Source organism: Nerophis lumbriciformis, linkage group LG29 (genome assembly GCF_033978685.3).
Source record: "Nerophis lumbriciformis linkage group LG29, RoL_Nlum_v2.1, whole genome shotgun sequence".
NCBI lineage: Eukaryota > Metazoa > Chordata > Actinopteri > Syngnathiformes > Syngnathidae > Nerophis > Nerophis lumbriciformis.
In genome coordinates, this window is record NC_084576.2 from 14,442,501 (window position 1) to 14,469,845 (window position 27,345).

At 38.7% G+C, this 27,345-nt stretch overlaps 1 protein-coding gene across 1 annotated transcript in view; it reads left to right on the forward strand.

Annotated features, from left to right (window-relative positions):
• The first annotated feature begins 4,938 nt into the window (after nt 1-4,938).
• ptprq (protein tyrosine phosphatase receptor type Q) overlaps nt 4,939-27,345 on the forward strand; it is an 82,745-nt gene continuing 60,338 nt past the window's right edge. Inside the window, exons 1-11 of the mRNA XM_061924279.2 lie at nt 4,939-4,995; nt 6,260-6,362; nt 9,589-9,697; nt 9,876-9,990; nt 14,534-14,603; nt 14,699-14,898; nt 14,969-15,200; nt 18,404-18,532; nt 18,614-18,760; nt 26,082-26,245; nt 26,344-26,797. Of these exons, the coding sequence (XP_061780263.2) occupies nt 4,939-4,995; nt 6,260-6,362; nt 9,589-9,697; nt 9,876-9,990; nt 14,534-14,603; nt 14,699-14,898; nt 14,969-15,200; nt 18,404-18,532; nt 18,614-18,760; nt 26,082-26,245; nt 26,344-26,797 (1,780 nt within the window). The remainder of the gene's footprint in view (nt 4,996-6,259; nt 6,363-9,588; nt 9,698-9,875; nt 9,991-14,533; nt 14,604-14,698; nt 14,899-14,968; nt 15,201-18,403; nt 18,533-18,613; nt 18,761-26,081; nt 26,246-26,343; nt 26,798-27,345) is intronic.

The following is a 27,345-nucleotide window of genomic DNA, read 5'->3' on the forward strand; positions in this document are numbered from 1 at the left end:
TTTCAAACCTCAATTTACAGTATTTTAAAATATTATCAACATGTGTCTTGTATTTATGTATTTTTCAACGTAGATTTTTCAGTTATTTATTCTATTTTTAATTGTGCAACTGTAATCATGAAAATTGCTAAGCACGTTCGAGAAAAAACATCATTTGACTGATATGTTGAATTGCAGTTGGCTTTTATTTTATACAACATTGTTGCCCTGCAGGTAAAGAAGGGTTGGAGTGCTGTGTTTTCCAATCTAACTTAAGGCAGAAACATTCACTCTGCATTAAGATAAGAGAAACAGTCCCGCATATACGGACAGCACTACAACATCATACAGGTAACAGACACACTACTGCTGTATTTCAATCTAAATATTGTTTGTTGACATTTTTCAGCCCCCTGCAGTGTTCTAGGGATTTTGAATCCTGACCATTTAAACATTCAATTCTTTCTGGATCGGGATTACAGGTCAGTCATTGTGGATTTACTGTTTATTGAACCTTCTCTGATGAAAATGTTCTCTCATAATAATAAGTGGATCAATCAAATTCTTGGCTCACAGAGATGCAGGCCATTTGTCCTGTTTTCATCGGACCAATGCACACATTTGCGTCAGATTCCGGGCTCACCCGTTAGTTACCTGGCAACCATTGTCGGCACATGACAGATTCAGTTTCCAGGCCTTTAAAGATGTATGATCCCTGTAGAGCCCCGTCCTGGAAGAATGACCAAGCATGCTATGAGATGCTGTGCGTGTCATTATCGCGATTACTGAAAGTGACTTAATGTTTATTTTGTCTGTGTATTACATGAGATAAATGCACTGGTTGTGAGTTTTAGGACCTGAACCTGGGGTCAGAATACAGCGTTAGCATACAGAGCAGAGAGAGGGGCAGCGGTCAAGCGGTCCATAGAGTTTGGCACACACAGGGTCAAAGATATTTAACATTATGGTGGCCATGTTTTTAACCAAACTTGCTCAAATCTCACACGAATAGGCTTGCCAGTCATATTAAGATGTGTATCAAATGCCAGGGTGATTAGGCATAACAATGTAAAGTTACAGATTTGATATTTCAAGTCCGACCTATGGGGTTTAATTTTGGGGTTCATTTTGTCAGAAAACTAACACAACAGGCAACTCAGTAGGGGTGCATTTTTTGACAAATCTTTGTGTGTGATTTGGTTTTGCAGTATTCATATATAAAGTATGGTATGTATTCAAATATATAATGATGGAATCACCAGTCTTTGCAGATGTTCATTCAGTTTAAATTTTGGAGAAAAAAAAGTACATGACAGACATGACACAAAATTATAGTCATTTCATAAGAAACACTAATATAAATTAAGAAAATATATTGTGGTAGTCAGTAAAACGTTTCATTTTTAGACCAAGCAGAGTGTAAAAATATTTGTAAATCACTCAATTCTGAGGTGAAAACATTGAATCACCCTGTAAATCTTTATTTCCTAAAATAAAACCGGCAATTGTTCATTATCCTGCGATTAAAAAGGTGTGTTCACATCTTAGAGAGCTGTTGCACCAGGTGGATTGACATGAATAATGGCTCCAAAACGAGGGATGTCAATTGAAACAAAGGAGAGCATTATCAAACTTCTTCAAGAAGGTAAATCGTCACGTAATGTTGCAAAATATATTGATTGTTCACAGTCAGCTGTGTCTAAAATCTGGACCAAGTACAAACAACATGAGAAGGTTCTAAAACGCACGCAGACCATGGCAAAACATCAAGGCCTTAAGACGAAAAACATTTTAAGTATGTCTTGAAAACCGGAAAAAAAACAGCAAAACAAATGAAGAACAAATAGGCAGAAACTGTCACCATCTTTGAATGAACTGTAAAAAACCTCTTAAAGTAAATGGGACTTGAATACAGAAAAGCTAAACAAAAGCGGCCATTAACAGCTAAACGTAAAAGACAAGTCTCCAATGGGCTAAGGCAGGGGTAGGGAACCTATGGCTCTAGAGCTAGATGTGGCTCTTTTGATGACTGCATCTGGCTCTCAGATAAATCTTAGCTGACATTACTTAACTGGATAAATACTGAATAATTCCGCTGGTAATCGCAGTGTTAAAAATAACGTTTAAAATATAAAACATTCTCATGCATTTTAATCCATCCATCCGTTTTCTACCGCACCTGTTCAAGAAGTCGCGTTAATGGTAAGAAGTATTTTATTTGTTATTGGTTAGCTTCAGAATAACATCCATCCATCCATTTTCTACCGCTTATTCCCTTCGGGGGCGCGGGGGGCGCTGGAGCCTATCTCAGCTACAATCGGGCGGAAGGCGGGGTACACCCTGGACAAGTCGCCACCTCATCACAGGGCCAACACAGATAGACAGACAACATTCACACTCACATTCACACACTAGGGCCAATTTAGTGTTGCCAATCAACCTATCCCCAGGTGCATGTCTTTGGAGGTGGGAGGAAGCCGGAGTACCCGGAGGGAACCCACGCAGTCACGGGGAGAACATGCACACTCCACACAAAAAGATCCCGGGGCCGGGATTGAACACACGACTAATCAGGACCTTCGTATTGTGAGGCAGACGCACTAACCCCTCTTCCACTGTGCTGCCCTTCAGAATAACAATGTTATTAAAAAGAATGAGAGACTTATTGTACTCTAAAAATGTTGGTCTTACTTAAAAATGCACACATTTAATTGTATTCAGTGTTAAAAAAAAATTATATGGCTCTCACGGAAATACATTTTAAAATATTTGGCTTTCATGGCTCTCTCAGCCAAAAAGGTTCCCGACCCCTGGGCTAAGGAAAAGCAACGGTGGACTATGGATGACTGGATGAAAGGCATATTCAGTGATGAATCACAAATCTGCATTGGGAAAGGTGATGATACTGGAACTTTTATTTGGTGGCGTTCCGATGAGATTTATGAAGACGACTGCCTGAAGAAAACATGGGGAGATAGCTGTACTAACATCTTCAATAAATGCACATGTTTATGTTGACATTTTGGACACTTCCATCAATCGATAAGATGTTTGGGAATGATGACATCATTTTTCAAGAAGATAATGGATCTTGCCATCCAGCAAAAACTATAAAATCTGTCCTTTAAGAAAAATACAAAAGGTCAATATCATGGCCTGCAAATAGTCTGGATTTCAATCCAATGTAAAATCCATCCATCCATCCATTTTTTTTGTCCATTTTGGGGTCGCTGTAGCCTGTCCCAGCTTTTTTCCAATCATTTTGGAACTTGCAAGCGTATTTCTTCTTCTTACTCGTCGTCGCCATGTCTCTTCTTCGTTGTTCTGCTTCGTCTCTTTCTTGTTGTGTGTGCAGTTGTGCACTGAGCTCCAAAAGCCGTAGATGTTATTGTAGCGTCCCGGAAGAGTTAGTGCTGCAAGGGGTTCTGGGTATTTATTATGTTGTGTTACGGTGCGGATGTTATCCCGAAATGTGTTTGTCATTCTTGTTTGGTGTGGGTTTACAGTGTGGCGCATATTTGTAACAGTGTTAAAGTTGTTTATACGGCCACCCTCAGTGTGATATGTATGGCTGTTGATCAAGTATGCCTTGCATTCACTTGTGTGTGTGTGCGTGTGCTTGAAATGATGTTGTCATTAAACCAGTTAAAAGATCATACAGCGTGTCAGCATTTCTTGACATCTTCGAGTAAAGACCATTGTTAAACCCGTCCATTATTACGTGACTGGGCCGGCACGCTGTTTATATGGAGGAAAAGCGGACGCCTGGACAGCATGCGGCTGTTAAGGGGTGAAGGTTTCAGGTGAGAGAGGATGCTAAAGGCAGTGTCTTTAAGGCACGCCCCCAATATTGTTGTCCGGGTGGAAATAAGGAGAAATTCGGGAGAATGGTTGCCCCGGGAGATTTTCGGGAGAGGCACTGAAATTAGGGAGTCTCCCGGGAAAATCGTGAGGGTTGGCAAGTCTGGCCGGAGTACCCGGAGGGAACCCACGTAGTCACGCGGAGAACATGCAAACTCCTCACAGAAAGATCCCGAGCCCAGTATCGAACCCAGGACCTTTGTATTGTGAGGTACATGTACTAACCCCTGTTTCACTGTGCTGCCCCCAATGTAAAATGTGAGGTGGAAATTGAGGAAAATGGTCCATGACAAGACTCCAACCTGCAAAGTTGTCACTGCAAGCGGTTTTAAAAGCCTGAGGTGGTGCAACAAACAAAGTACTAGTGGTGTATTGTAGTGTTTTTCGTCCGTTTTTTCATGATTCCATAATTTTTCTGCCTGATCAAAAAATGTATCTGTTACTGAATACCACAATTTATATTCTCGATTTATTTGTAGTGTTTCCTAAAGCCAGAAAGTTGACATTTGAAATGACTACAATTTTGTGTCATGTCTGCAATCCAGTTTTTTTCGTGCAAACTCGAACAACTAAAAGAACATCCTCCAAGCCTGGTCATTCAATACTTTTTTCTATTAGTTGCATAGTCAGGTAAGTGTATTGTTGTTGATCATATTTCGCATTCAGCGTTTGATGGCCAAACCGTTGAATTGTACACACACTTTCCACCAAGCTCTGCCCCATCTAGGCTCTTTCCGGATGCCAGGTGTCCTATCCACCCTCCCAAAATGTAACTGTACCCATCACACACACACAACCACACACATGCACAGTTGAGTAATAGCACTCATTACTTATTGAGTTAGCCTCATGAGCTCAACCCTGAATCTTTCATTTGCTTAAGCAGCGCTCCATAGAAAGACAATGAAGGCATCCACTGTCTCCTTTTTGTAACGCTGGAGTTCCTCAAGACCAGGATTGCCCCCTTGACAATTCCTCCATGACTAACCTGGCAAACTTCAGTGGCTGTGCTGAGCAATTTTCAGACCTTTTGAGTAGCTGGCGATACTGTTGACCTTCTGTTAGGCCTACTAAACTAAACCTAAACAACAATCCAACATGCCCGCCTTCACTCTCATACTTGTCATACTACGCATGACTCAGGTTCACTCACAGGTAAGTACCAATATCTATCTCTCTATCTAGTCGATGTTTCTTTGGTTTATCCGTTATACAGTGCTCAATACCGGGTAGAGCGAAATATGTGTTAGGTCAGGAAAAGACACAGGCTATTTCATCCCAACAAGCCTGTTTCGCAATTTTCCCTGCTCTTCGGGGGATTTTTAAAATAAAATATAATTAAAAAATCCCCTGAAGAGCAGGGAAACCTGCGAAACAGTCTTGCAGGGATGAAATAGGCTCTGTTTTTTCCTGACCTAACGTATATCTATCTATCTATCTATCTAATTGTCTATTGATTTACCAATCTATCGATCGCTAGATCTATCCGTTTTGTTAAAACTGGGCAAGTTAACATGCTAACCTGACATGCTAAACCAAAAGTATTTCATGTGTAGCTTAAACAATTCACATTTCTGGCCAATAGTCACGTTATAGTTGCTCAAATAATGTTACCTACTTCACGAAAATAAGCAAATATTTGATATCAGAAGCGAGTTTGCTGTTTCTGTTCAACTTTAGTTATCCTTTCTAACGCGCATGTTAGCATATGCCCGAACATGGCTCGTTGCACCGCATACTTTGAGTTAAAGAATGATATGATTTATTACAACAATAACAAAAAACATAAGGACCACCTGCAATATATATAGGTAACCAAATTATTTTTTTACTGTATTTTAAAAATGCATGGTGTATCCTTGTGAGAACCACCAAGCTGTCAGGGGGGTTATCTAAGTAATGGCAGATCTTTTTGCTTTAGTACACATTCAGTGCTTTTCCCTCTTTTAATGTTGATGATTACTGTCTTTGTCCGCTTATGACTTTTTTTCTGGGAGTGTGCTTTCTTTATTTTCAATATGGAGCACACACTTTCTTCCTGACATGTTTTTTTTCCCGGATGTGCCTATTATTATTATTATTATTGTTATTGCTATAATGGTGCCATAATGTTGCTCCCCATCCTCTCTTCTTTTCTGACAAATTGCCTGTAGACACTCAACACATCCCTGGCAGGGCTATAACATCTAAAACTTTATATCCTGTGAGGAACAGCAATGATTAGCTTGCAGCAATAAGCTTAATTAGCACTGCAAAAGTCCTGCACAAAGATATTCCATTTGTATAATTATATATTATACAAAATATTATTGTGTTGTTAAAAATCAATTAAATTGAGTGTTAACCACATAACTGATTATCTTACAAGTCTTATTCTTCGGTCATCTTTTGTTGATGTATGTGATGGGCTTTTTCACAGAATGAAGTGGTCAGTGCAACCCAATCATACACTGCAACTGTCACTGGAGCGTCTTCATCCAACATCAGCCCAGGAGTCAGCCGCATGGACACCTTCGAAAGTGGTGAGATGTGAAAATTCTAGATTTGAGTCACAGCAGTGGGACGTTAAAGTGTTCTCTATTGTCAAACTTGTGGTCCTTGTGTGAAGCTAGGTGTGAGCCAATGTCGGTCCCAAACAGTGGCAACATATCAGGAAAACTCTTCTCAACCTTAGGTCATAATACCCCCTGAAAGGAGAACAGCACTTTTTGGGGGAATTTTGCCTATCATTCACAATCCTTATGTGAGACAGACTCACATATGTTTTTCTTTTTTTTTATGCAATTAAGTAGTAAATAAACACTAGCAAAAGTCAGCTAAATTTCACAGGCGCATCACAACCTTCACTACTAATCATGGCAGACTTCATGAGAGACAACAACGATTACTTTGGTACAAATGTTGATCCAGAAACTTATATATATATATATATATATATATATATATATATATATATATATATATATATATATATATATATGAAGGATGAAGTAAAAGTTTTAGAAGCTGTGTGCTAAACACACCCAGTTTTAGTGAAACAGTAAACATCATGTAGCAGTATTGCTAAATGCTAAACAAGATACACAAACTAGGAACATAAAAAAACAATCACTCACTGTACAATGTCTGCTCTCACTGATGGCATGTCAATATCATCCCATTTAAATGAAGATTTTTTTTTTTTTTTAAAGTGCCGCAAACAAGTGTTTTTGTTTGTGTCTTTCTCGCCATCTCTGGGTCTAAGTTGGATGTCAAAGTTGACCAACTTCTTAATTTTGGTCCACAACCTTCTACTATCCAGGTGAGAGGAATGATTTATAATCTAGTAATTAACTTTCAACAGCTCAGAGGTGATGCAGCAGCTCACCGGCTCAATATGTTAATAGCTGCATAAGCTACTTAGCTCTTTGTGATCACGGCGCTGCTAATAATAGTTCCTAAACGTTAGCACTCATAATAACAATATTGCTAATACTTGGTCAATATTCTGGTCACAAGATGTAAATGGAGTATTGTTAGTGGTTTTTGGATGTTTTTTTCTAGGGCTTTATGGTGTACTCACATTGGCTACATTGATAGCCACCTCGCACTTGCCGTATTTAACGAGTTAGAATGCATAATAATAAGAAAAACATATGTATTCTTGTCTTACATAAGGACTGTGAATGATAGGCAAAAAAGTGCATTTCCCCTTTAAGCATGTTCTGTATGGTTGTACAGTATTTATTAAGGTTTCAGTTTCTACTCCAGTTTTCCCTTTTAACGTAATAGTAAAATAAAATCCTGTTTTAACTTGATAAATCCAAGCATTGTTTTATCTATGTATTTGGGACAGTGCACATTAACATGTCGTGCTACTTTATACTTTATAGTACTTCATACTTCTGCACAGACTGTAAATGAGCTCAGTTATAGCATAGTTGCACATTGTCATTTGTAGTCCCGTGGCAGGAAGACAATAAACACAGAAGGATGATAAAATTTGCAATGCCAGCTAAAAATTCCATTGACACATTTTCTGAAAAATGTAATTTACATTATGAAATATAGCGTTTATATTATAGCTAAATGACAAATAGTTAATAATTAATAGGACCCTTATTGGGCCCATTTATTTATCCATACATTAACATTGATATTATACATGTGGGCCCATATATAGAAATGTCTTTAAATGTAGCTTTGATGTAGAAAGCTACTTTTGCCCTGTGTCTTGTAGTGTAGCTTGCTACAATTCTCTGGGTATAGCTTCCCTTGGTGCTTAGCTACATTTAAATTGACAGTAACTTGTAGCTTAGCTTACTATATTTTCAAAGTAGCTTGCCCATCACTGATCGTGACAACCTTAAATGATTCCTTATGTTTTTCATCCAAGGATCAACTTCTCTGTTTGTGCTTTCTCTGTGCTAAAGACAGAGAGTGGATGACTGACAAGGGGGTTCACTATGTTTTATTTTATTCTGCTACAGAACTAATACGTTCACCTGCTGAGATCGATGCAAAGAGTGAACCCTCTTACAGTCTGTTTGGAAACGACAAGACGAACAAAACAAATGCGCACAGACATGACAATTTAATTTATCCTTCCATTAATGACCTCCGCCACGAGGTTATGTATGTGCTGGGGTTTGTCTGTCTGACTGCTTGTTCGCGAAATAGCTCAAAAAGGAAGTGTCAGAAATGGGATAAGTAATTACACAAATTTTTTGAAGTATTCTTTTGGGAGATAGTGCCTGGCGGAGATCTAGGCTTTCTGAGTGATTTTCTAGTTCTAACATTTGGGAAACCGAAATTACATTGTAAAATCCAAACTACCAAACAAGCTAACTTGCCTCATTTTTTGCGCAAGAGTTGCGAGTCCACACGTAAGACCCCAGCAGGCACAAGACACTAAAACAACGTTAAGAACTTGCTAAATTAGGTCCTGACAATGAGAAACTCAAACATAATGTTGGAAGAACATGCTTTTTGACAATGTTTAATCAATGTTGGGTTCAGACGTTGATTTGACCATTGAATTTTGGTCATTTCCCAACAAATATTCTACAACACGAATACAACATTGAAACAACATTCTTTTTGACAACGTATTCAATGTCAGGTTGTGACATTGATTTGACCTTTGAAATGTGGTCATTGCCCAACCAACAAAGTGGTTGGGAATATGTTGTCTCAATATACAAATACAACTATTTTGCACCGTTGTTTAGAAGTCAGTTTTAAAGGACATGTAATGCATAATCAACATTGTATCAATGTCTTGTGCCTGCTCGGACAGGAATGTCTTATTGATTTTTTTAAACATGAACAATGCACATCTACAGCACCTGTCCCAAAGTATTCTGGGTAGTGAGCCGTTTAATCACTAGCTTTGAATTCCTGTTGAAAGTCCAGATTTTCTACCTAAAAAGGTTCAATGATGTCCTTTTGTTTGAGGGTGTTAGTTGCATCAAAGAACAAGAATGTCCCTGCGTTATTAAATGTGACTGACGATGTCCCTGCCTCCTGTTTAATTCCCCTCTGGTAACTTAAGCACTTGCTTTTGAACTACAGGATGAATGACTCAGCCCTGAGAGTCTCTTAAATGTTTCTTTTATGTGAAACCTCAGATCACAGTTGAAATACTCTTTGCAAGCCTGCATTGTCACTACCATTAACATATCACTCCTTTGTTGTTCTAAATGAAGTCTTTTGAGTTATACATTATCATAAGTGACAGCATAGTGACCCGCACATGTTGCTCTCCAGTTCCCGATGCACCCTTTGGACTAGAAGGGGAGGCTGTAGCCTCCAATGGGATTCTGCTTTCCTGGTCCATGCCTCCTGGTACCAGCAACATTGATGAATATATCATCAGGTATCTTTATTTGGCACAATTACAGGGACAGTATTGATAGTGATAGTTTTTACTTGAAACTTTGTGACTTTACTGATAATTTGTTAAGCAGCGGACTTTTGAATATTTGGACCCATCCACTCCAATAGATTGTTGTGTGCTACGGATGAACAGTAAACTTTTGTCTTGATTCTTGAAGGTACAAGGAAGTGTGTCCTTATCCGGATCCCAACTTTACACAGGTGACCAAGTTTCTAGAGGTACCTGAGACTTTGCTCAATGACTTCACATCAGGCTCCACATACATCATTCAGGTACCTAAACTTATATCTACCACCACTATTAATTGTACTTTTCCACATATAATCATCATGCGCATGACTCCCCTGACATTCTATTGCAATACTCCTATGCCAGGGGTCAGAAATCCAAAATGTTGAAAGAGGTATATTGGACCAAAAGTACAAAAAACAAATCTGTCTGGAGCCGCAAAAAATTAGAAGCCTTATATAAGTGTTATAATGAACGCAACACATGATGTAAGTGTATATATTAGCCTACTATCAAAATGACTTTAAAAGTCTTATTTAAGTGTTATAATGAAGGCAACACATGTTGTAAGTGTCTATATTAGCTATATTAGCCTACTATCAAAATGACTTTAAAAGTCGTATATAAGTGTCATCATGAAGGCAAGACATGCTGTGTCTATATAGCTTCTTTGTCAGAAAATTTAAAAATTAATAATTATTTTACACATTATTACAACATTGGAAAACATTAGTCAAACGGAGGCTTCTCAGAGGGTGACGTAACTCCTGGAAATTACTGGCTTAGAATGGTCAAAGGTATAGATGTGTGTGTCCAAGTTAAAGTAAACTGCAGGCTGGCTTCTTCTAATGGATTTATTATAATCTTTGCAAGCTTGGTAACATTTGCTGTGGTCTGGAACAACATGGCACACAACTATCCGAAATGCAGCCAATATTACATACAGATAATGTGTCATGAGACATGCAACTATAAATTAAATACACAGAGGACATAAGTAAAGGAAATTAAATTAGCTCAAATATACCTACAAACAAGGCATAATGATGCAATATGTACATACAGCAAGCCTAAATAGCAGGTTAGCACCGATTGGCTTGCAGTCATGCAGTGACCAAATATGACTGATTAGCACTCCACACAAGTCAATACTATCAACAAAGCTGACCTTTGTTCATTCACGCACAGCATAAAACGTTTGGTGGACAAAATGAGACAAAGAAGGAGTGGCATAACACGTCTTTCTGTGGCAGCGTCGGAAAAAGTTGTACATGTAAACAAACTGTTGCGTCACAGTCCACCCAACTATGGTGACTTCAGGGACCGCTGAAATTAGTAGGACAAAACGGCGCTTGCCGTCTCATCAGTGAAGCATAAACACAAACACTTGTTCCTATTGGAATTTTTTTTTTGCTCTGATGTGGCATCTGAGCTGGGGATGTCATTGTGGCTTGTGGAGCCCTTTGAGACACTTGTGATATAAGGGCTATATAAGTACATTTTGATTGATTGACTGATTGATATTAAACAGTGGGCTTTCTAACAAATAGGAAAGTTGGTGTCATGTTTGTCCTCCTACAGAAGCCATATTAAAACAAAATTATTTTTTCTTTGTCCTATCGTTTTCCATTTTCATACATTTTTTTAAAAGCTCCAGGGAGCCACTAGGGCGACGCTAAAGAGCCGCATGCGCCTCTAGAACCGCAGGTTGCCGACCCCCGTCCTATGCCAATTAAGCCAATCCAACCAATTACAAAATCACAGCATGCATAGTACAGTGGGTCCTCGAAAAGTAAGTACCTCTCGTTCAGCGGCACACACACGCAAACACCTCCTTTCTCTCTCCCTTGCCGATGTTAATGTGGGTGGATTTTAGTCTTTTAATTTTGTATTATTGTAGCAATATGGTTGTTAAAGTTAAGGGTTTATGTGATTTGTGATCGTTTGTGAGAGCACCAAAGAGTCTTCTGCATGTGTGCGCGTGTTGGCAGGGCAACGCATACAGCACAGTTCAGCTTGTTAATAAAGAAAAAGTTGAGCCATCAATTCCTTGTTATGTTTGTTTGATATACAGTACTGAATAGCACTTTGTATTGTGTTCAAAGTGTACACATCTTCACTAAAATATAGACTTTTGTCTAGGATGAAACCCATCATTCATATTGACATTGTTTCTTATTGAGAAATTTGCTTCACCATACAACCTTTTCAATTTACAAACCCTGCTCAAGAACCAGTTAGGTTTGTAAATGAAGGTTCCACTGTACTTTATAGGTCGAAGAGCCAAATTCGCTCATTTAGGTCCAAATAGATGCTGCATCCCTCACTAAAAAGCTGTTAATCTGTCATGAAAGGTAATGATGCTAATGTAAACAAAAATAGTTATATAACATTATTGTGGAATAAAAATATGTTTGTCGTCATGATCATTTCTGAAATTCTAGTGATCTATTAAAAGGTAACTTCTCTTCCACAATTGCTGCCACTACTAATATTACTACTTCAGGCTGCAGCGATTGATTATTATAGTAACCGAGTAATCTGTCGATTAGTTTATTCGAATAACCGGATAAAACACGCTTTGTAACCTTCTGTTTGTGTTTCTGTTTATTTAGAACATGTACACAATGTAACATCGCATATTACACATTTTAATTTCTAATTACAACATTTCCGAAAAGAAGTATGAAGAAGCAAAGCTTATTTAATCCTACCCCTTTTGACTTCAGAACAACTTCTAATACATAAAAAGTTAAAGTACCAATGATTGTCACACACACACTAGGTGTGGCGAAATTACTCTCTGCATTTGACCCATCACCCTTGATCACCCCCTGAGAGGTGAGGGGAGCAGTGGGCAGCAGCGGTGGCCGCGCCCGGGAATCATTTTTGGTGATTTAACCCCCAATTCCAACCCTTAATGCTGAGTGCCAAGCAGGGAGGTAATGTGTATTCATTCCTTATACTCAAATTGTAACATGGTTACAAAACAATGCATTCTAAGTACAATGATTCACATATGAGATGAATAACTCATTTAAATAAAGATCAATATGTTGATCAAACTTCTTATTGCTTGTACTTTGTAAACGCTTGTAGTTTGAAAAGGCTCTTAAATTGGATAATATAAGTACATTATTTGACTTTTTTGCTTATTCCATTCCATAATTTAATTCCACATAATGATATACTAAAGGTTTTAAGTGTTGTACGTGCATGCACGTGTTTTAAGTTAGATGTTTCTCTAAAGTTATACTTCTCCTCTTAATGCTTGTTTTGAAGAAATATGGTTGAAATAAACAAAAATGTTTGTTTCCCCTGACGTCCATTCCTGTTTTCTAATAAATGCACATAATCAACATTGAAATTGTTCTTTTAGCATATGTGCAATAATAGAAATAAACTGCTGCCACATGGACCACCCACCCTACCACTCTCATGTAGAGCTCTATTGGGGCAGCATGCAGAAACTTTGTACGCAAATTTCAAGTTTCAGGCACTCCATGAGATCTGGATATTATAAATCTTTATTCCTTTCACTCATTACACAATCAATCAAAGCAACAGAATATAAATGGAAGCGTTTTCATAATTGAATTAATCGATTTAATGGATCAGTCGCTGCAGCGCTACTACTGCTGCTATTAATGGGAATAATAACAATATTCATAATTCATGTCCACTTTAAGCAGTGCCCCCAAACAGTGGAGTGTTTGGTTCCTTGCTTAACTGCAGTGCTTCAGTGCAATATGTCTGTGAAACAGACATTATTTCCATATATTAAACTTTTGTTTTTGTAATGTATAAGTCAAGTCCTTTCAGCAGTACAGTGGGCTCTTGATCGGGCTTAATGGTGGTAATTGATCCCAAATGCATTATTAATCAGGTAAACAGATCTATGGATCGGCCGAGGCTCTTTTCACTGTCTGTTGCAATGAATATATGCGATCGTGCTTCGGAGCTCCTAGAATTCATTAGCCCACACTGACCTTTGTATAAAAGACTGTGATTCTGTGATTGTATGTCCACCTGCTGTATTTGGGAGTTGGTCAAATAACCACATTTGACTAGATCTAAGCATTACAACTGATTAATTCATCTTATTATTGCACAATAACAATGTACCTTTTAAACAGTTTTAATGTAAAACACAATTGTATACAGGATATATAAGTAGGGGGTCCAGGCTCTGTCTCTCTATCAGTTTGGGCGTCTATGGCCTGGAAAACGTTGAAGACCCCTGATTAAAAATAAAACACAAAATACTTAATTTTTGTCCCAAAGTAGCTCTGATAGTTACTGTATAAAACAAAACTAAACTAGAAAGAAAAGCATTACTGAAATACAAAATGCTAATTAACAAAACATTTTTGAGTTGTGGATTCCAACATTTTATTAATGTTCTGGTTACGCAAGTTTATTCCCTTTTATTCCTCTGCGATTTTTAATTTGTAAAAGTAGCTCTTAGATGGTTGGAGACCCCTGGTGTACTGTATATGTACATGTGAAAAACGCATAAAAGTGAACAATGGCGCTTTTTGAAGACCGGAGACAAGCGTGGGCAAACACAGCTCATTAGCATTAGCATTTAGCTACATACACACAGACGGCGTGTAAGGCTCGGTAAAAACATTTTGACCAACACACTTACAATTACTAATATGCTCTAAGACTTATTTAAAAGTGTTGAACAATAGCATGACATGGCATTTAATAAATATGCTCTAATTTGAATCATCCTAATATTACTGTGCACTTGTATGGTTAGATATATGTCATAATAAAGTACTGTCTTTCTATCTTTAGGTGGCAGCCTCTTCTCCAGCAGGTATTGGACCATTCAGTAAAGATGTTTACGTAAAGACCGCAGAGTCCCGTAGGTATCCACGCAAATACACTCACTAAAAATGTTGGTTGAATATATTGTTGTACAGCTGTGTGTGTGTGTGCGTGTGTGTGTGTTTTGTGCAGCTCCCGGTTTGGTGACCAACTTAACGGCCTTTGCCCAGAATCACACCTTCGTTTTGGTCACTTGGTTCCTGCCACATCGCATTAATGGCCTCATCACAAAGTTTTCCGTCAAGGCCAAGCACGCTCGCACGGGACAGACGGTCCGCAACCTTGAGGTCAATGCAGAAGACATCATGACCGGAGCACTGCCTCACTGCAACGTACGGCCTTTAAACCTCACCTCCTATTGAGATTGATGATGAAATTATTAAGAGCGTCAGTATTGTTTAGGATGCTGCCGACATTCTGTCCCGGGCGACCACCAGCCCCTTGGAAATGACAGCGTCGTCGTCTTCGCCTCACACCCTCACCGCCGTGCCCCCTGCAGCCGCTTGGAGCTTCCCCATATCGGTGGGAGTCGATCAGCTTCGACCTTACACCGCTTATCTCTTTGAGGTGTCTGCATTCACGTCAGACGGAGAAGGACAGATTGCATCCACCATGGTCCGCATGCCGGAGTCAGGTGTGAGGGAAAGAGGGTTTTTGTCATGTTTTATTCATAGATTACAAGGTTTCTAGATATATTCTATACTCAAGGCTTAGGGGTCAAACTTGGCCCGCCACATCATTCTAATGTGGCTGCCTTTACCTAAGGAGGAACCCTGGGGCTAAACTCAACACACACACACATTCCGCTGCCGCCCCGACCCTGAAAATACATTTTGTAAAAAAAAATCATGATTTAACAAACAGAACAGCAACAATGCACTTCTGAGAGTGTGATTTTAGCTCAGTGGTCAGCATTCTCGCCTTTCACAACGGCAACCTCAGTTCGCGTCCCGCTCGGCGCAGTGGGAAAAAACAAGGTAGCCAAGAGAGAGAGAGTACTAACCTGACTCTCGCCAGATCCTTGTAGTTCGCTGAGTTTCAAACAAGGATCTGGGCTCGAGGGCAATGCAAACTCCTTCAAGATAGCAAAAAATAATGAACCAATCAGGATCGCAGGGCGGGATTTCAGAGATGTGACGTAGCGCCGAAGCGACTGTTTGATTCAAACTACTCAGTGGCCTAGTGCAGTAGTTCTCAACCTTTTTTCAGTGATGTACCCCCTGTGAACATTTTTTTAATTCAAGTACCCCCTAATCAGAGCAAAGCATTTTTGGTTGAAAAAAAGAGATAAAGAAGTAAAATACAGCACTATGTCATCAGTTTCTGATTTGTTAAATTGTATAACAGTGCAAAATATTGCTAATTTATAGTGGTCTTTCTTGAACTGTTTGGAAAAAAAGATATAAAAATAACTAAAAACTTGTTGAAAAATAAACAAGTGATTCAATTATAAATAAAGATTTCTACACATAGAAGTAATCATCAACTTAAAGTGCCTTCTTTGGGGATTGTAATAGAGATCCATCTGGATTCATGAACTTAATTCTAAACATTTCTTCACAAAAAAATAAATCTTTAACATCAATAATTATGGGACATGTCCACAAAAAATCTAGCTGTCAACACTGAATTGTTGCATTTATTTTCACAGTTCTTTTTGACATTTTAGTGAGAAACCTGAGCTTGTGCTTCACTGAGTTTATGAACTTGCATTCATATTTTGTTGAAGTATTATTCAATAAATATATTTATAAAGGATTTTTGAATTGTTGCTATTTTTAGAATATTTAAAAAAAATCTCACGTACCCCTTGGCATACCTTCAAGTACCCCCAAGGGTACGCATAACCCCATTTGAGAACCACTGGCCTAGTGGTTAGAGTGTCCGCCCTGAGATCGGTAGGTTGTGAGTTCAAACCCCAGCCGAGTCATACCAAAGACTATAAAAATGGGACCCATTACCTCCCTGCTTGGCACTCAGCATCAAGGGTTGGAATTGAGGGTTAAATCACCAAAAATGATTCCCGGGCGCAGCACCGCTGCTGCCCACTGCTCCCCTCACTTCCCAGGGGGTGATCAAGGGGATGGGTCAGATGCAGAGGACAAATTTCACCACACCTAGTGTGTGTGTGTGTGACAATCATTGGTACTTTAACTTTAACTTTAAACAACAATGGCAGCACGCAGCGAGGAGTCGTGTGCTGACATTGATTCTGCTATTGCAACTGTTTTGGCGGCTCTATCGAATATTATTTATTTAAAAGATGAACAGAGAACTTTTCGCTCTGTCGTTGTCCAATATGTCGGCTGTTCTGTTTTGGATTTACCAGCGTCGCTCTCATCAGCGTCACGGGTTGATTTCGATGTGAGTGGTTGAAGTAGCACGTCAATCAAGATAACGGACAAGTGGTTTATCCAATCACATACAATTATTTTTTTTTACAAGGCCCCGCCTTCTGAAATACATCTCCTATTGAGAAGTCCCAGATCCTTGTGTGGAGCTCAGCGTACTACAAGGATCTGGTGAGAGTCAGGTTAAGAGAGTACACAAATGCTACACAAACCTGGACTGTCTGTGATTGACAGCTATGAACACCTGATTGCATTCCGACGTCAAAATCGGCCACCCCTGATTTGGTGGGGGCCCCAGGGTTGGCCCTTGCATTAAGCCGCAACGTTATTTTATGTGGCCTGCTATATAATTTTATTGTAGTACGTAACTTTCTTTTATAGTGGACAGCTACTTCAATTTATTTGTGGACCACCACTTAATTTATTGGACTGCCACTTAATTTTAAGGCGGCGGACCACGTCATTTTATGTGGTACGCCACATTAGAATTCTAAAGTGGCCAGCCAAACCTTTTTATTTTGGCCCATCACTTCATATTACTGTATGTGGTCCAACACATCATTGTATGTGTTCCACCACGTTAAAATTCTAACTTGTCCCTCCACATCATTTTATGTGGTCCGCCACATTAGAATTCTAACTTGTCCTGCCACATCATTTTATGTGGTCCGCCACATTAGTATTCTAACGTAGCCCGCCACATCATTTTGTTGTGGCCCATCACTTCATTTTATTGTGGACCGCCATGCCATTTTATGTGGTCCACCACATTAAAATTCTAACTTGTGCCGCAACGTCATTTTATGTGGTCTGCCACATTAAAATTTTAACTTGTCCCGCCACGTCAATTTATGCAGTCCGCCACATTAGAATTGTAATGTGGCTCGTCACATCATTTTGCCATGGCCCATTACTTCATTTTATTGTGGACTGCCACTTCATTTTATGTGGCACGCCATGTCATCTTATATGGTCCACCACATCAGTTTATGTGGTCCGCCACGTCATTTTTACGTAGACCGCCACTTTATTTTAATGTGGCACGCCACGTCATTTATGTGGCCCACCACATCATTGAAGTGGCTTGTGAAAGATTGGAAATAACAAAAGCACTTTCTAGCCAAATGTATTGGTTCTTTCAATTTTGACAGTAAAATGTTGCACATGCTTATGTTCTACACTTTGATATTAACTGATCAAAAAATCAAGATGTTCCAAGCATTTTTTTGGGCTATCAAAAATAAAAATGTTAATATCTGCTTGTCATCTTGACTTACAATTTTAAGGCAAGCTATCCATCAATCTGTTAGTAAAAAAATATATAATTTAAAACAGTTGCCTTTGCAAATTGTATAATAAGGCTGTAATGTTTATATTCCTATATATTCACTGTTACATGTGGCCCTGTGAGGGCAGCCATAATTGCAATGTGGTAACACACCTGTTCTCTACCCATGAAAAATGTCTGTGTGTATGTCCACTGCAGCCCCAGAAGATCCGCCGCAGAACTTCTCAATATTAAACGTGACGTCTCGAACGATATCCTTTTCCTGGAACTCTCCTGCCATTATCACAGGAAGGTTCACCTATGTGCTCTTCCTTCATGGCCCTACAGGTCAGTAGCTATTGACTCTGCATGCACACAAGACTAGATAGATGTGCAACACAATTTGACACAAAGTCTTATTGTGCGTAGGATATTTGTACGAGAACAGCACAGCAGACATGACGTTCACGTTCACGGCTTTGACTCCCTACACTGAGTACAGTGTTGCTGTTGGGGCCAAAGCGGCTGGAGAAGTGGGTCCAGTGGCTCAGGAGGATGTGATGACATCTGCTGAAGGTAAAATGCGGCAATTTATTGATTTAAAAAAATTATAGTTTGAATAAACCTATAAAACCCATTGGAAAATGTTCATAGAAGACAGAAATTATAGTGGCTTGTCCCTATTAGGCAATCATGACTGAACAACAGGCGAGCAGCACTGACAAGAAAATTGCGCTGCTATGCTCTTTGAATCCTTATTAGGTCCAGCATTTCATGTCATTTTAAAATCAAATGCAATCTTGCTAGGAAAAACAACTGGTCCGGTCTGGTCTTTGACCCCTACTACTCCAAGCAGGATAGCTACAGTAATTCATAATCAACAGTGCTCTAATTTAAAGGGGAACCTTATCACCAGACCTATGTAAGCGTCAATATATACCTTGATGTTGCAGAAAAAAGACCATATATTTTTTTAACCGATTTCCGAACTCTAAATGGGTGAATTTTGGCGAATTAAACGCCTTTCTAATATTCGCTCTCGGAGCGATGACGTCACAACGTGGCGTCACATCGGGAAGCAATCCGCCATTTTCTCAAACACCGAGTCAAATCAGCTCTGTTATTTTCCGTTTTTTCGACTGTTTTCCGTACCTTGGAGACATCATGCCTCGTCGGTGTGTTGTCGGAGGGTGTAACAACACGAACAGGGACGGATTCAAGTTGTACCAGTGGCCCAAAGATGCGAAAGTTGCAAGAAATTGGACGTTTGTTCCGCACACTTTACCGACGAAAGCTATGCTACGACAGAGATGGCAAGAATGTGTGGATATCCTGCGACACTCAAAGCAGATGCATTTCCAACGATAAAGTCAAAGAAATCTGCCGCCAGACCCCCATTGAATCTGCCGTAGTGTGTGAGCAATTCAGGGACAAAGGGCCTCGGTAGCACGGCAAGCAATGGCTGCAGTTTGTTCCTGCAGACGAGCGAGCTAAAACCCTAGCTTCCCTGGCCTGCTGACATCAACTCCAAAACTGGACAGATCAGCTTTCAGGAAAAGAGTGCGGATGAGGGTATGTCTACAGAATATATTAATTGATGAAAATTGGGCTGTCTGCACTCTCAAAGTGCATGTTGTTGCCAAATGTGAGCTAATGTCGCTATACCTTGCTGTTCTTTCCGCCATGTTTGTTTGGGTTGGCATCACTATGTGACGTCACAGGAAAATGGACGGGTGTATATAACGATGGTTAAAATCAGGCACTTTGAAGCTTTTTTTAGGGATATTGCGTGATGGGTAAAATTTTGAAAAAAACTTCGAAAAATATAATAAGCCACTGGGAACTGATTTTTAATGGTTTTAACCATTCTGAAATTGTGATAATGTTCCCCTTTAACATCTATGATCATTTGCAAAATATCTATAAAGCTGGTAGAACGCTGACAAAGGGGTGGGAAAAAGACATCAACATGACAATATATTGCAATACTTTTTATAACAATATAATACAGATTTTTAATAACACAATTGTCTTGCTAGTTATGTTTTCAGACAATTTTAACAATTTTAAATTAATTTTAATTTTAACCAAGTTCAACTTCGGAACTTCCGTTCCTTAAAGTGTCACTGCAGGAATATCTCGCTGCAAAGCAGCACAAAAAGCAGCAAAGCAGCACAAGAATTCAACAGTTAAAAAGTAGTTGATCCTCTTTCTCATACAATAGCAGTAAATGATCATTTAACTGTCATTGTTTTTCGACTCAGTTTGTCCAATAATTTATTATACACACAGCAGTACCTCAACTTACGAGTTTAATTGGTTCTGTGACGGAGCTCTTAACTCAAAACACTTGTATCTCGAATCAACATCTCCAAGTGAAATTAATTGAAATCAATTGATGCTTGTCACCCCAACACAAGATAATGTTTTACAGGTAGCATGCCTTTTAAAAAGTAAAATTAACTTTTAGATAAGAATTATTGCATACAAACAATACAATAGAATGTACTACTAACAACTAAAGTAGTTTTATTTTAACAGGTAACATGCCTTTTAAAAAGAGAAATTAACTTGTAGATAAGAAATATTGCATAAAAACAATACAATAGAATGTACTGCTAACAACTAAAGTAGTTTTAACAGGTAATATGCCTTTTAAAAAGAAAAAATAACTTTTAGATAAGAAATATTGCATAAAAACAATACAATAGAATGCACTTCTAGCAACTAAAGTAGTTTTATTTTTATAGGTAACATGCCTTTTAGAAAGAAAAATGAACTTTTAGATACGAAATATTGCATAAAAACAATACAGAAGAATGTACTACTAACAACTAAAGTAGTTTTATTTTAAAAGGTAACATGCCTTTTAAAAAGAAAAAAATAACTTTTAGTTAAGAAATATGACATAAAAACAATACAATAGAATGTAATACTAGCAACTTATTTTACAGGTAACACGCCTTTTAAAAAGAAAAATTAACTTTTAGATAAGAAATATTGCATAAAAACAATACAATATAATGTACTACTAACAACTAAAGTACTTTTATTTTAACAGGTAACATGCCTTTTAAAAAGTAAAATTAACTTTTAGATAAGAAATATTGCATAAAACCTATACAATAGAATGTACTACTAACAACTAAAGTAGTTTTATTTTAACAGGTAACATGCCTTTTAAAAAGAAAAATTAACTTTTAGATAAGAAATATTACTTAAAAATACAATAAACTGTACTACTAACAACTATAGTAGTTTATGAAGTAAAGTAATAATAATTTACCTTATCTTCTACGTTATCCCCTTCTAGCTGCTTCTCCGTCAAACACACCATCAGCAGCTTTTCCATAATTTCATGAACAAATGTCAGCCGTTTAGATTTTCTTTTAACATTCATGTTCCTGCTTCAGTATGGTGCAGTGATAAGCTTGAATGGCCTCGCCGAGTTGGCGACACGCTCTGTCATGTTTTTGATTTCTTTCTTTAATTTCATTTGCTTCTTTTTCTCAGCAAGGTCCCTCACACTCATTTTCTTTCTTCTCATGTTTGGAAAACAACGTTATGTTGATCTCTCGCTATATGCTTTAAAGCATAAAAAATGCCAAAAGACAATGCTTATCTCGAAACAGACTTAAACTGTGGCGTTCTTAAAGGGGAACTGCACTTTTTTTTTAATTTTGCCTATCATTCACAATCCCTACAGTATGTGAGATAAGAACACATACGGTTGCGATCAAAAGTTTACATACACTTGTAAAGAACATAATGTCATGGCTGTCCTGAGTTTCCAATCATTTCTACAACTCTTATTTTTTTTGTGATTGAGTGGAGTTTGCATGTTCTCCCTGTGACTGCGTGGGTTCCCTCCGGGTACTCCGGCTTCCTCCCACTTCCAAAGACATGCACCTGGGGATAGGTTAATTGGCAACACTAAATTGGCCCTAATGTGTGAATGTGAGTGTGAATGTTGTCTGTCTATCTGTGTTGGCCCTGCGATGAGGTGGCGACTTGTCCAGGGTGTACCCCGCCTTCCGCCCGATTGTAGCTGAGATAGGCTCCAGTGCCCCCGCGACCCCAAAGGGAATAAGCGGTAGAAAATGGATGGATGGATTGATTTTTTGTGATTGTAGCACAAACTTGTTGGTCACAAAAAAAAAAATCATGAAGTTTGGTTCTTTTATGAATTTGTTATGGGTCTACTGAAAATGTGAGCAAATCTGCTGGGTCAAAAGTATACATACAGCAATGGTAATATTTGGTTACATGCCCCTTGGCAAGTTTCACTGCAATAAGGCGCTTTTAGTAGCCATCCACAAGGTTCTGGCAAGCTTCTGGTTGAAATTTTGACCACTCTTCTTGACAAAATTGGTGCAGTTCAGCTAAATTTGTTGGTTTTCTGATATGGACTTGTTTCTTCAGCATTGTCCACACGCTTAAGTCAGGACTTTGGGAAGGCCATGCTAAAACCTTAATTCTAGCATGATTTAGCCATTCCTTTACCACTTTTGACATGTGTTTGGGGTCATTGTCCTGTTGGAACACCGAAATGCGCCCAAGACCCAACCTTATTTTTTTTGTGATAGAGTGATTGGAGCACATACTTGTTGGGTACCAAAAAACGTTCATGAAGTTTGGTTCTTATATTACAAACCCCGTTTTCATATGAGTTGGGAAATTGTGTTAGATGTAAATATAAACAGAATACAATGATTTGCAAATCCTTTTCAACCCATATTCAGTTGAATGCACTACAAAGACAACATATTTGATGTTCAAACTCATAAACTTTATATTTTTTTTGCAAATAATAATTAACTTAGAATTTCATGGCTGCAACACGTGCCAAAGTAGTTGGGAAAGGGCATGTTCACCACTGTGTTACATGGCCTTTCCTTTTAACAACACTCAGTAAACGTTTGGGAACTGAGGAGACACATTTTTTAAGCTTCTCAGGTGAAATTCTTTCCCATTCTTGCTTGATGTACAACTTAAGTTGTTCAACAGTCCGGGGGTCTCCGTTGTGGTATTTTAGGCTTCATAATGCGCCACATATTTTCAATGGAAGACAGGTCTGGACTACAGGCAGGCCAGTCTAGTACCCGCACTCTTTTACTATGAAGCCACGTTGATGTAACACGTGGCTTGGCATTGTCTTGCTGAAATAAGCAGGGGCGTCCATGGTAACGTTGCTTGGATGGCAACATATGTTGCTCCAAAACCTGTATGTACCTTTCAGCATTGATGGCGCCTTCACAGATGAGTAAGTTACCCATGTCTTGGGCATTAATACACCCCCATACCATCACAGATGCTGGCTTTTCAACTTTGCGCCTATAACAATCTGGATGGTTCTTTTCCTCTTTGGTCCGGAAGACACAACGTCCACAGTTTCCAAAAACAATTTGAAATGTGGACTCGTCAGACCACAGAACACTTTTCCACTTTGTATCAGTCCATCTTAGATGAGCTCAGGCCCAGCAAAGCCGACGGCGTTTCTGGGTGTTGTTGATAAACGGTTTTCGCCTTGCATAGGAGAGTTTTAACTTGCACTTACAGATGTAGCGACCAACTGTAGTTGGTCGCTACATCAGAAACAGTGGGTTTCTGAAGTGTTCATGAGCCCATGTGGTGATATCCTTTACACACTGATGTGGCTTGTTGATGCAGTACAGCCTGAGGGATCGAAGGTCACGGGCTTAGCTACTTACGTGCAGTGATTTATCCAGATTCTCTGAACCCTTTGATGATATTACGGACCGTAGATGATGAAATCCCTAAATTTCTTTCAATAGCTGGTTGAGAAAGGTTTTTCTTAAACTGTTCAACAATTTGCTCACGCATTTGTTGACAAAGTGGTGACCATCGCCCCATCCTTGTTTGTGAATGACTGAGCATTTCATAGAATCTACTTTTATACCCAATCATGGCACCCACCTGTTCCCAATTTGCCTGTTCACCTGTGGGATGTTCTAAATAAGTGTTTGATGAGCATTCCTCAACTTTATCAGTATTTATTGCCACCTTTCACAACTTCTTTGTCACGTGTTGCTGGCATCAAATTCTAAAGTTAATGATTATTTGCAAAACAAAAAAATGTTTATCAGTTTGAACATCAAATATGTTGTCTTTGTAGCATATTCAACAGAATATGGGTTGAAAAGGATTTGCAAATCATTGTATTCAGTTTGTATTTACATCTAACACAATTTCCCAACTCATACGGAAACGGGGTTTGCAATTTATTATGGGTCTACTGAAAATGTGGCCAAATCTGCTGAGTCAAAAGTATACATACAGCAATGTTAATATTTGGTTACATGTCCTTTGGCAAGTTTCACTGTAATAAGGCGATTTTGGTAGCCATCCACAAGCTTCTGGCAAGCTTCTAGTTGAATTTTTGACCACTCTTGACAAAATTGGTGCAATTCAGCTAAATTTGTTGGTTTTCTGACATGGACTTGTAGAATGTATTGGAAACTCAAGACAGCCATGACATTATGTTCTTTACAAGTGTATGTAAACTTTTGATGGTGACTGTATGTCTTTCTCTTTTTTATGAATTTTAAATCGTAAATAAGTGCTACCAAAAATCATCTAACAATGCAGGTAATAGGGATTCGATATATGCCTTTAAAGCGTTCTAAAAAAATACAATTTATATACATTTTGCCAGTATTTATGGAATTTAGTAACCGTCACATTCATGACAACATGTAATATTTACGTATTTTTGTCATTTAAAGCATTGCGAGCAATTTTTTGGGGGGTGCATTGATTTCATGGAGCGCTTCGCAATGTTCGCTATTTCCATCAACAATTACTACCACTAATCATAACAGACTTGATGAGAGCCAACAATGATGACTGTGGGACAAATGATGATCCAGAACCTTATATTTTTGAGTCTGACCATACGAAGGTTGAGCAACTCACTTACTGTACAATGTCTGATCTCACTATGATGCTGACTGACAGATGTTTATATACTGTATTTCAGCACATGACTTGTGTTCTTCGTTTGTATGATGAATGTATCATAATCCTCACTCAGGTATAGCAAACTAGTCTTTCTAGCGATGTCTTCGGTTCTAAATTTAATTTTAAAGTTGACCAACTTCTCATCTTATAGCTACAACCTTTTACAATACAAGTGTGAGGCATGATTTTTGATGTAGCATTAACGTTTACCAGCTCAGCATGTCCATAACTACAGTAGTTAGTTAGCTCTGTGATCAAGGCACTGTGTTCCTAAAAGTAGTTCCTCGGCGTTAGCTCTTATATTATTAGATGTGTTTTTAGAGGGCTTTATAGGCGGTACAGATGATTCCCGTTAGCTACATTTTAGCCATCCAGTACGAGTCGTACTGTATTTTTCAATTTGGACTGTACGAAAAAGAGAAAAACATATGTGTTCTTGTCATTATAGGCAAAATAAAATTAAAAAAAGTGCAGTTCCCTTTTAAGTTGTACAATTTGTATTTAAACTGCATTTTACATTTATGAGTGAACTATTGTATGTGAAATATCACAATGCTGTATTCTACAGTGACACAAGTATGTTGATAAAATATGTCATTATATTATTATACGTGACCTTTGACTCCCACAGTTTCAAGCAATTGATGACATTCAAAATCAAAAGGGTCCTTACGGCAACATGTCCCCTGAAGAAGATTGGTTGAAACAGGCTCTAATTTTAATTCAAATATCATCAAATCGTTACTAGACAACAAATACAAAGCAGATAGGTGACAGAGAAGTCAAAAAAGAATCAATGTTCTTAATTTGCTATTGCGTGAACTCCAATCAGCTTCTTGACAAAATGTAATAGTGCTCAGTTTTTTTATGAGTGTGCGTCAAACATGAGCTGTGTTTGTTGTGTTTGCTGGTGTAGCACCCAGTGCAGTTCAAAACCTGAAGGCGGTAGCAGAGGATGCCGTTTCAATCCGTGTGACTTGGGGACGTCCAGCCCAGCCAAACGGTGCTATCACCCAGTACAGACTCTGGGTCCTGCTGAATGACACTCTGTTGCATGACATCACTCTTATAGCAGAACTGGTAATTAGCTTTTTTCAAATCCTTTCAGCATGTTTTGGACTGTGTAGTATACCGTTCCATATACTTTCACCTGTAGACCTTCCGTTTTCCGCTCACAGAATACAACTGGTTCTCACGAAGGCGAGACGTTCGTTGCTGATCAGCATGCCAGCCCAGGGCGACGTAGGAGAAATGCTGAACTCAGTTTGACCGTCGCCGCTGTTGATTTTGACCCCACGCAGTCAACCATCGTGACCTCGCCCAGCCTCTCCGTCTCTCCATTCACAAGCACAGAGAAAGGCATTAACGATGCTGACGAGGGCCTCAGCCCCTCTTTAACCGCCACGCTCACTAAGACGCACGGCAACACTTACCTTTCCACGTCACCTGCCATTTCCCCTACGCCTGGGTCGCCTGTTACGTTTCCACCATGGCTGACAAAGCAACCTGAAGACGTGACCTCGGAGTCAGCTCACCTGGCTCTCACGCCAGGCCAGAACCGCTTTTCCACTCGCCATGCATCCATTACGGCACATTTATTGTCACGAAACACGGCGGGTTCTGGAACCACAGGTACTTCTTGCAGCCTCTTTTTTGCCTTTACACGAACAGTTTGATGACCACCCAGTTTGTTGATTAATAATTGTATGTGAAGGGGTGTCAAACTGGTTTTCCTTAAGGGCCTCATTGCAGTTATGTTTGACCTCATAGGGCCGCCTCTAACATTGAATGAGATTACACAATTTCCTATGTATTTGATTTTTTTTTTTTTTACATACAATGTAAAAAAATATCTGTAGATTTTACGGTGAAAACTCAAAGCTCAGTCACAATAATTACTTTAAATTACTGTACTTACTTTTAATTACTGTAAATATCACGTAGTTTTTTCCCAGTAAATAGAAATCTGCTTTTTTATGGTACACTGTAGATTTTACGGTGTATTACTTTAGATAGCAAAATTGTACCACATTTATTTTACAGTAAAAAACTGGCAACTCAGTTGCCAAAATTTTATCATAAAAAATCAGGACTGGTTTTTTCCATTTACAGTAAAATGCTGTAAAAAAAACACTTAAAATTGTATCATTTTACCGTAAAGTCTGTCATTTTTACAGTGT